This window comes from Nilaparvata lugens, chromosome X, assembly GCF_014356525.2.
Source record: "Nilaparvata lugens isolate BPH chromosome X, ASM1435652v1, whole genome shotgun sequence".
Classification (NCBI taxonomy): domain Eukaryota; kingdom Metazoa; phylum Arthropoda; class Insecta; order Hemiptera; family Delphacidae; genus Nilaparvata; species Nilaparvata lugens.
In genome coordinates this window covers 35,322,646-35,333,725 of record NC_052518.1, presented here as the reverse complement: position 1 = coordinate 35,333,725, position 11,080 = coordinate 35,322,646, and the positions used below count along the sequence as shown (strand labels likewise).

The following is an 11,080-nucleotide window of genomic DNA, read 5'->3' as shown; positions in this document are numbered from 1 at the left end:
ACGTTTAGAATAATGCCATTTATTTGCTACAAGAATTTCTCTATCAAAACCGAGTATATCGGCTAGTGATGTGTTCATTGTTAAATCAACATCTTTATCCGCTTTCAATTCACATAGCATTGTCGTATTATTTCCTTGTATAATTAGATTTGAACTATCAACGTTCAATTTTCTCTTTATTTCATTTATTATACGATCAATTTCGTAGGAGCCTGTATCCAAATCAATCAAGCTATCACCATACTTAAAAGATGAGTTGACATTTTTAATTATATTCGGTACACTATTGTATGTCCATAAATTAATCAATCCAATTTCATATTGATAGCGTGCGTCTAGCTCTAGTACAGTGGGAAGTACTTCAATTAAACAACTGCTGCTGCTGCTACTGTCTTTAGATGATAATGTTATTACAACCATTGTGTACTACTACTGTTTTACCACCTTCTTTCATACACATCTACAAGTGAACTGTCTGCTATAACGCATCTGCAAGAAATAAAAGACAAAAATGACCACATACATTACTATTTAGTGTTTGTAATTGATCATAATTGAAATAAATTTCAACATTTGGTTGTTGTTTGAAATAGTTTATCAATTGTATGGGCGGCTGTAAATTACCAATTGGATCAAAATAATATACTTTTTGTGCATGTTTTTTGTAAGCCACCCAGTGTGTTCCACTGTTCATGATCGAGTCTAAATTTATGATCGATTTTTCATTTAAATTAATTCTTTTTGGCAATGTATCAATCATATAAATACCACGCAATTTAATATCTAAAATATCAGCCCAATCTAGTAGATCATAATTTGACAGTGGTCCTTGTATATTAATCTTCATTTTCTCACTTTCTTTGGTGCTCTTCTCCTCCTCCTCGTCCTCTTCTTTGTTGTCCTTCTTCTTTGTGAAGGTGATTCAATGATTCTACCGCCTTTATACAAGGGCGCATATGGTCTTAAATAAAAACCTTGACCAGCTATGTGCTTACTTAAATGTTTAATTGCTTTTTGTCGTAAATGTGCACTTCTTTGTTCTTGTAGTGATGAATTATTTTTCCAACCTTCTCTTCTATTATTCCGCCGCCGCCTCCGTTGTACTCTACCCCCACCAAAGGCAGCTTTAGCTTTGATCAAATTTGTAACTAAGTATGCGGCTGCTTTTTCAGTTAAACCTGTGTTTGGATTTTTAAAAACAGACCATGCTTTATCAGCCAAACGACGATCAGCCACATTTCGCGACGAATTATCACTATGCTGCGCATACGCTATATCATGCTCTTTACATGCTTCATCCAGACTATTTATTCCTTTGTCCCCCCTCCTTAATCTTTTATCTAATTTGGTGCCGGGTCTGCAAAAGCGGTAGGAGGGGATATGCAACTCCAGGGGTAATGTATCGACAATTTTATTAAGGGCGGTTGATGCAAATCCGCTAAGTTTCGATAAAATACCAGTGCCAATTTTACGTCGCACTCGTCGACGACGAAGACAAGACTTTTTTGCTACCATCCTTTCAATAGCAATGTTGAAACCTGACTAAATAGAAATTAGTTAATCCCCTTAAGACCTAACCGTTGTCGGCTCCGGCTCGCTATCAAAAATATTACAAAGTTGTAATGTTGTTATTAGTAGAAAATTCGAAATACTATCACCAGACGATGGGTTTATGTTTATACAACTGTTCAATGCTGTATAATTGTTGAAAAAATTACAAATAACCTTACGTTGATCATTCATATAAGCATACCATTTGTCTAGTCCATCATCAAATAATTTCGATGTTTTATAATTCATTTGAGATTGAACACATAGTCTTATATAAGATAATATATGTGCTTTATTATAAGCTTTTACGCTTAAATTGGCAGTACTGCTGCTGCTGCTGTCTTTTACAGATTGGTTTAATGATGAAAAATTTAACACATTTTCAACTCTAATATTGTGCAATGTACAAGTACTCAGAGTATAGTATAAGAGTAATATCATACTAATTGTGTATATTATGAATGTAACAAATACTATGATTATTTTCATTTCTTGTCCTATTGACTTGACTCCCATCGTGTCTGCTGGCAAACTAAGTTTGCAGTGACATGCAACTGAATGCATTCATGTATGACGCGTGTGTGCAGCTATGCATGACCAGACATGTCTGAACATGTCTGTGTGAAGTCATTAACCTTTGACTATAAATAGTCATGTAGAACAATGATTGTACATCAGTTGTGCACAGTTGTTGATCACACACACACAAGGTAAGTTAAATGAAGTGCAATAATCAACATATATAATTTATTATAAGAAAAAGAAATTAATTATAAATTTATAAGAAAAAGAAACCTAATCCTTTAATTCAAATTGCCACAATTTGAAAAAAAAAAAAAATTAAAATTTGAAATATTATTAATTTAAAAATGTTCCTCTGATCAGCTGAATCTACGGCCGCTGCCGCGACCGTCGATTCAGCCTTATATCAGAGGAACGACCTTCGCTGTGAACAACTTGCATTATTAAATTGTGGCAACCTGAATTAAACGACTGCACATTCGCACGCGTAATCTTAGTAGTAAATCTATGCGGCATGAAAGTTTCAATTTCGGCATCTTCGTTGCCCCGACGTCCTACATTTGCTACCCTAATGATAACAGCATCCTTGTTGTAGGAGCGCACAACACGCGCACCTAAAACAGGATACTGAAATGCATCGGATAAATGTTTTAACGCAATTGTACGACGTCGGGATGGATCTGAAAACCTTATCAGTCCATCGAAATCAAATTCATGCCGCATAGAGTTAGATCCTAAGATTGCGCGTGGACGTCTATAAGGATGAGTGGCGGTGGCGGAGGTAGAGGCGGCGGCGGGGGGACATCCTTGTTGGTGTGATGTGACGGTGAAGGCGGGGGGGATTCTTGTTGTGACGGTGGGGGCGGGGGGGATCCGGGCAGCAGCAGCTCGGGTGGCGGGTGGTGGTGGCGTGTATACCACAAGCTGCTGGCAATGCGGCGATGAAGGGGGAGGGTGATCGAGGCTGGAAACCTGTTGCTGGCGCCGAACTGTTTGATGAAGTGGATACTGCCAGAGCTTTTGTTCCTTTAGTTGGTTCTCAGCTCTGGTCAATAGATCCATTAATGAATCGTCTTCATCAAACAGTTCGACGCCAGCGTCGGCGGGTGCGGCGTCGCTTCGCAATAGTTCAGCCTCCAGCATAGCCATTGCCCCGTCCTCGGACCACAACTCGTTAGTGTAAATTTCCTGTAGAAAAAAATTAAGTTTAGCAAAAATATATTATTTTTTATTTTTTCAGTTGCTGTTTGAAAATGTTGCCGCGAGCAAGAAAGCGTTGCATTCATTGTTCCAACAACAGTGACATCATCAACAACAACGATAGTGATGAGAAGAAAGCGGTAAATTACTTTAAAGAAATCGATAGGCTTGACTCATTTTTTGAAGGTAATAAAACTATTTGGCCGCATCAATATCCAAAACCGAATCATTTAGCAGAGGCCGGGTTCTACTTTTTAAAAGTTTTCGATAGAACAAAATGTGTTTTTTGCAATGTAGTTTTGGAAAATTGGGAAGTGAGTGATTATGCTATTTTTGAACATAAAAAATGGTCACCGAAGTGCGGCTTCATAAACAATTATCTTGTTGGTAATATTCGTACAACGTCAACTTTTCAGAAAAAACCAGACTACAATGAACAATACGAACGTGAAAATTCATTTATGAAAATGGAATGTTTGCCGAAAAATTTCAAACAGCTAGCAAGTGACGGATTTTATTATGGTATTGATTTTTCAAATTCGAATGGATTTGGTCTTATTTGCAGTGGTTGTCATATGTGGGCAGACACATCGATCAATAAATACCAATTGAGGGATTTACACATTCAATCATCGCCAAATTGCGATTTTGTTAAAAAAAGTCAAGTGTGTGAAGCAGAAGCAGAAGAAGAAGAAGAAGAAGAAGAAGAAGAAGAAGAAGATGATAAAGACATAACCTATTAGCAGTTGTACAGTGTGTGATAAGTATTCCAGTTTAGTTTGCGCAAAGGGGATGTTTTAATTAGCAGTAGATTAGTTTGTACATTCAATGTGTGAAGAACAACAAAGACATCCACCTAGAGTGTTATTTGGGTAATCAGTTTTAGGGGACATTAGAAGAACTTTATTTGTATGATAGAAGTATTCAGTTGAAAAAGACTGATTGCGCAAAGGGATGACAGTGTTTTAATTAGCAGTAGATTAGTTTGTACGTGTGAAGAACAACAAAGACATCCTCCTATAAGTAGATTTGGGTAATCAGTTTTAGGGGACATTAGAAGAACTTTATTTGTATGATAGAAGTATTCAGTTGAAAAAGACTGATAACATTAGTTTGCTAAATTTGTATGAGAAGAAAACTGACAACAAACAGAAAACTACTGTTGGATTAGAAGAATGTATTTCAAGTCAGTTTGCTAGATGAGTAAATGGAAAAAATAATAATAAACTTACATTGGTTTCGCTGTTGATTGGTGCTGCCATAGGCGAGGTTTGATCTGCTGACATCGACGTAGTGTTGTAGGAGTTTCAAACTGATACTAACAGAAGGACGCAGTTTTTCGTCATTATATATTATCAACTTGATGAATATAGATGGTAAGAAGTTCAAAGAAAGTATATCTGTTTTGTGCATATGTTGTATGCGAAATTTAGTACAGATGTTTCATTCCCGGAACACTGATAAGGAAACGTTTGCAAATTTCTTAAGGAACGGGCAAAATGTGTGCACCTTGCGTCTCTGTAACGGACTTAACATCTGCCAATGTTAGCTGAGTGAAAGATATTAATTTATTCATTGTGCAGTGCACATGCATACTTATATAATTATTGCAACCCCCACATGTTCTGCGTGATAACAAACTGACAGTTGATGGTACCGAGCGGCTCAAAATTATAAAAGCATCGAGCGACATGATATTGCTTGCATTCGATTATAGTGTGACGTTTCATGCACAGTGCAAATGGACAACCAACAATCCGATAAAGCAGCAGCTGCAGCAACAAGCGAAGAAGCAGCAACGCCAACAATCAACACGTAAGTATAATGAAATATTTTTTGAAATTAATTTACAAACTGTAAAAAAGTAGCAACAAGTTTTGTGAGTGTTTTCATTGTCAATAATGATTGGCGGTGAAAACATTGTCACGTTTTCATTGGCAATAATGATTGGAAAACAAATATGATTAAAATGTTATACTCTAACAATCAAACTGAAAAAGCGGCGGCGGCGGCAGTAAACAATTTGACTACTTTAATTTCTATTTTGAAAACAATTGTCTTGCTCTAACAACTGCAAACAAATATGTATAATGGCGGCTGAGGAGGTAATAATTGTGCTTGAAGTAAACTGGAAAATATACTATCTGTAAACAGATTTATGATCATTCAATAATGTGCGTTTGCAAATAAATGTATACACACACACACACAGTCATTTTATTCTATACAATTATTTCATTCTATATGTTTGTTTTTTCAGCCTGGTTGAGACGATAGCGGTCGACAAGGAGGTGGAGGTGGAAATGGCGGATGAGGAATGGTGTGTGGTTGACAGCAGCGATTCGCCGCCGGCAAAACGTGTCCACTTTTCCACAGCGTGTGATACGCCAAAACGTGGTGGAAAAGGTCGGGGCCACGGCATTTATTTTGCCGATCAACGCGTCATCGCTCAGGGCAGAGGAAGAGGCCGCCAAATTGATGCGGGTGGAGTGAGCGCGGAGTCATCATTGCAACAGTCCAGTCGTAATAGTGGACACCAAGCTGAAGCATCATTGATTCTGCTAGACGTGACAAACTCATCACAACCGAGAGTCGTGAACGCTACTGCTACTAACATCGACAACGAAGTTGAAAACATTGACCCGCAGCAAACCTCTTCAAAGCGGTAAGACGGCAAAACCTATTATTACTACTACTACTACTAGCAAAATCGAAAAACTATGGATTATACTATTGAACGAAGTACTAGCATAAATTCGAGTGCAGTTCGCTACAGATTTGTTTTTAGAAAAATATTCATTGATGTTGTTCAAACATTATTGCAAATTTTAAAGCCGAAAGTAATTGAATTAATTGTTGAAGAAAGTGATAATTTTGACAAAAATATTAAATGGTATTTTGTTACAACTGTTCAATTGAAAAAAGTAAATGTTGATAGCAGCAGCAGCGATCAATCGCAACAAGAAGAAATCGTTGAAACTATGACAAACGCATCGTTTTACAGTTATACGTCATTGTTAATTAATCTTGATGAACAATTAGATATTTTGCAAGATCAATTTATTAGTGGTGTAGAGAAAATTGAATCAACGCTTGATAAGTTTATTAGATACGGTAGTGGTTGGACTGTAGTTAGAATCATTTCATTTGATTTGAATATTACTCGTTACAATCCTTTAGCTGGCGGAAATAGTACATACATTGAAACACCTGATTTTATAAAAGCAAAAAGAGCCGTTATAAATGTAAAAAACACAAATGATAGTAAATGTTTTGTATGGAGTGTACTTAGCTATTTTCATTACAGACGTAGAAATATGAATGTTGACTATCTGAAGCAATTTGAAAATAATCTAAATTTGACCGGTATTAAGTTTCCTACTACAGTGCATGACATTAAAAAATTTGAAGTGCAAAATTTAAACATTTCTATAACAGTGATTGCTTATGATGCTGCTAAAAAAAAGTTTTTCCCGTACCGTTGTTCAATTTACAGACAACGCGAACATAAAATCAATCTTCTACTATTGTCAAATGATACAACACCGAAAAAATGGCATTATGTTCTGATAAACACGCGTCAAGGGTATAACGGATTGTCACGGCTACTGAGTCATCACTTGTCTTTGCATAATGGTCAAGTGTTCATTTGTCCATATTGTTTTAACAAATTTACAACTAACCGGCAAGCAAATTGTGATGGAAAAACCAATCTAGAAAAACATATGGATTTGTGTTCAACATTTGCAATACAAAGAACAGTACTACCTAAACAGGGTGAAATGTTAAAGTTTAAAAATTTTTCGTACACACTAAAAAATAAGTACATTGCATTTGCCGATTTTGAAAGTTTTATTGTACCAACAAATAACGGTGAGGACGACGATGAAAATGTTGATGATTTGCTCGGAACTGATATAGGGAATAGCTTTTCAAGGAAAACACAAAAACATGTTGCTTGCGGCTATGCGTTTATTATTTTAGACGAATCAGGTGAAATATTCTACGGCCCACGCGTTTATAGAGCTACAAGTGTTGGCGAGAAAATTATTGAGCAATTTCTTGATGAGATCATTGCCATAGGTCGAAACTGTTCCTTTGATATGCAACAAGAAGTGCCCATGATTGAATTAAATGAAGAACAATTATTAGCTTTTAACAATAGTACAGTATGTTTTTTGTGCAACGATGAATTTAAAGCCAACGAAATTCGTATTAGGCACCATTCTCATACAACAGGAAATTTTCTCGGTGCAACGCACAAGTCATGTAATTTAAATGCAAAAGCACCAAAACTATTAAACTGTTTTTTTCATAATTTTCGCGGATATGATAGTCATTTCATTGTTAAGGCATTAGCAGGACGAAAGGAGAAAATTGATTGTATTGCAAACTCATCGGAAAAATTCCTCACAATTACAGTAGATCGAGTACGTTTCCTTGACAGCTATCAATTCTTAAGCTCAAGTCTACAGTCACTTGTTGCCAATCTTGCAAGTGATACAGAAAACATTGATACTAATTTCAAAGTAATGTGTAAAATATTCAACGATAAAAATCATCAAAAACTTTTACTACGTAAAGGCGTGTACCCGTATCAGTACATAACAGATGCTGAAAAATTTGAAGAACAGCAATTGCCAGCAATTGACTCATTTTACAGTACACTTAGTAACACAGCATTGCAAGTAGAAGATTACGAGCATGCACAGAAAGTTTGGCGCGAATTTAACATAAACTCATTGGGTGAATATCATGATCTTTACCTTTTGTCAGATTGCTTACTGCTGGCAGATATTTTTCAAAATTTTAGGACTGTATTTTTTGCAATTTACAAACTGGATGTATCACACTTTGTATCGTTACCACATTTTTCGTTGAATGCAATGTTATATTTGACTAAAGTACGTTTAGAATTAATTAGCAATGCTGATATGAACTTGCTCATAGAATCTGGTTTACGCGGTGGTCTGTCAGTCATTCCCCACCGTCATGCAGTCGCAAACAATAAATATATGGGCGCAAATTATAACCCAGCTATTGAAAATAGTTTTTTGCTCTATCTTGATTGTACAAGCTTATACGCACATACAATGATTGCCTACAAGCTACCTGAATCAAATTTCAGATTTTTATCACAAGATGAAATTACAGCTTTAGGCGATTTTACAAGCATTCACGATGAAGCCGAGACTGGCTATATAGTTGAAGCAGACCTGTCCTATCCAGTTAATTTACACGAATTACATAACAGCTTTCCCCTGGCACCATTAAAAGATCAGCCGCCTTACAACCTGTTCTCTTCATATCAAACAGACAACACTGTTGCTCTGCGCAGAGAAGCGGCCGCGCGCCGCCCGTCTCCCGACACCGCGTCATCACGTCTTTTAGCCACCCTTTATAATCGTAAACGATATGTACTCCACTATAGAAATTTGAAACTTTATTTAAGCTTGGGCATGAAATTGACTGCTGTACATAGAGTAATCGCTTTTCATCAGTCATACTGGCTTAAACCGTTTATTGATTTGAATGCGCAACTGAGAAAGGAAGCAAAAAATTCATTTGAACGTACCCTCTTTAAATTTCTTTCAAATAGTCTGTTCGGAAAATTGATGGAGAATAATAGGAAAAGAATAGATTTTAAGCTAATTACTTGTCAGAAAAAATTGGAAAGTTTGATTGCAAAACCAAGCTGTAAACGATGGATTGTGTTTGACAAAGACATTGTCGCTGTACAAATGTGTAAAACAGAAATAAAATTAGATCGACCAATTTATGCTGGTTTTTCAATTCTTGATTTGAGTAAATTTACAATGTTCAATTTCCACTACAACATTTTCTTGAAAATGTTCGATCCAAGCTGTGTTAAATTATGCATGAGCGATACAGACTCGTTGCTATATCATATCAAATCGGACGATATCTATGCAGTTATCAAACAAAATCTTCAACATTTTGACACAAGTGCTTATCCTGTCACACATTGTTGTTATAGTCAATTGAACCATGGTGTGCCTGGCACATTTAAAGATGAATTAAAATCTGTATCGTTACCACATTTTTCGTTGAATGCAATGTTATATTTGACTAAAGTACGTTTAGAATTAATTAGCAATGCTGATATGAACTTGCTCATAGAATCTGGTTTACGCGGTGGTCTGTCAGTCATTCCCCACCGTCATGCAGTCGCAAACAATAAATATATGGGCGCAAATTATAACCCAGCTATTGAAAATAGTTTTTTGCTCTATCTTGATTGTACAAGCTTATACGCACATACAATGATTGCCTACAAGCTACCTGAATCAAATTTCAGATTTTTATCACAAGATGAAATTACAGCTTTAGGCGATTTTACAAGCATTCACGATGAAGCCGAGACTGGCTATATAGTTGAAGCAGACCTGTCCTATCCAGTTAATTTACACGAATTACATAACAGCTTTCCCCTGGCACCATTAAAAGATCAGCCGCCTTACAACCTGTTCTCTTCATATCAAACAGACAACACTGTTGCTCTGCGCAGAGAAGCGGCCGCGCGCCGCCCGTCTCCCGACACCGCCGCCGCGTCATCACGTCTTTTAGCCACCCTTTATAATCGTAAACGATATGTACTCCACTATAGAAATTTGAAACTTTATTTAAGCTTGGGCATGAAATTGACTGCTGTACATAGAGTAATCGCTTTTCATCAGTCATACTGGCTTAAACCGTTTATTGATTTGAATGCGCAACTGAGAAAGGAAGCAAAAAATTCATTTGAACGTACCCTCTTTAAATTTCTTTCAAATAGTCTGTTCGGAAAATTGATGGAGAATAATAGGAAAAGAATAGATTTTAAGCTAATTACTTGTCAGAAAAAATTGGAAAGTTTGATTGCAAAACCAAGCTGTAAACGATGGATTGTGTTTGACAAAGACATTGTCGCTGTACAAATGTGTAAAACAGAAATAAAATTAGATCGACCAATTTATGCTGGTTTTTCAATTCTTGATTTGAGTAAATTTACAATGTTCAATTTCCACTACAACATTTTCTTGAAAATGTTCGATCCAAGCTGTGTTAAATTATGCATGAGCGATACAGACTCGTTGCTATATCATATCAAATCGGACGATATCTATGCAGTTATCAAACAAAATCTTCAACATTTTGACACAAGTGCTTATCCTGTCACACATTGTTGTTATAGTCAATTGAACCATGGTGTGCCTGGCACATTTAAAGATGAATTAAAATCTGGCATTATTACCGCTTTTTGCGGTCTTCGTGCAAAACTTTACAGTTTTGAATATGTACTAAGCAGTAGTGCTAGTAGCAGCAGTAGTAGTAGTAGTAGTAGTAGTAGTAGTAGTATTAAGGATAGTTCTTATGAAAAATTTAGTAAGCACGCAGCTAAAGGCGTAGCAAGAACAATTATAAACAATAAACTAAGATATGATATGTACATGAAATGTCTGACAGATAGATTAGTTCAACGTGAATGCTTTTCACAATTACGCAGTTATTCACATGATATTTATCAAATATCGTGTGCCAAAGTTGCATTATCACCATTTGACACAAAAAGATACATTGAATCAAACGGTATAGATACGAAAGCGTGGGGTCATTATTTAATAGAAGAGAGAAGAAGAGAAGATATTGATAGCAGCAGAACGGCTAGCGGCTCTGGTGTTACGCCAGACTGATCGCAGCAGTGAGAGAGAGAGAGAGAGGAAAGTGGAGCAAGAAGCTATTAGTGAAACCAGTTCATATTAGATACAACAAGCACCGCTCCGACACAGCTCAGTGTCGAACACGA

At 36.4% G+C, this 11,080-nt stretch overlaps 2 protein-coding genes across 2 annotated transcripts; one reads left to right on the top strand and one right to left on the bottom strand.

The window, feature by feature from the left end:
• Window positions 1-2,358: 2,358 nt before the first annotated feature.
• Window positions 2,359-4,634, bottom strand: LOC120354987. Its single transcript, XM_039443211.1, has 2 exons — window positions 4,506-4,634; window positions 2,359-3,261 (listed from the first exon to the last, which is right to left on the bottom strand). The coding sequence occupies exons 1-2, from the start codon at window positions 4,557-4,559 to the stop codon at window positions 2,443-2,445; spliced, it is 873 nt and encodes a 290-aa protein (XP_039299145.1). The 5' UTR covers window positions 4,560-4,634; the 3' UTR covers window positions 2,359-2,442.
• A 94-nt stretch (window positions 4,635-4,728) lies between these two features.
• On the top strand, window positions 4,729-5,963 carry LOC120354988. The gene is made up of 2 exons (XM_039443212.1): window positions 4,729-5,088; window positions 5,534-5,963. Exons 1-2 carry the CDS (start codon window positions 5,015-5,017, stop codon window positions 5,940-5,942), a joined length of 483 nt encoding a protein of 160 aa, XP_039299146.1. The 5' UTR covers window positions 4,729-5,014; the 3' UTR covers window positions 5,943-5,963.
• Window positions 5,964-11,080: the final 5,117 nt, after the last annotated feature.

Coding starts and splice junctions, on each gene's coding strand:
- LOC120354987 (XM_039443211.1), bottom strand. CDS start 4,559: ATGTCAGCAGATCAAACCTCGCCTATGGCAGCACCAATCAACAGCGAA. Junction 3,262..4,505: donor CAATCAACAGCGAAACCAAT/GTAAGTTTATTA, acceptor TTTTTTCTACAG/GAAATTTACACTAACGAGTT.
- LOC120354988 (XM_039443212.1), top strand. CDS start 5,015: ATGGACAACCAACAATCCGATAAAGCAGCAGCTGCAGCAACAAGCGAA. Junction 5,089..5,533: donor GCAACGCCAACAATCAACAC/GTAAGTATAATG, acceptor TTGTTTTTTCAG/CCTGGTTGAGACGATAGCGG.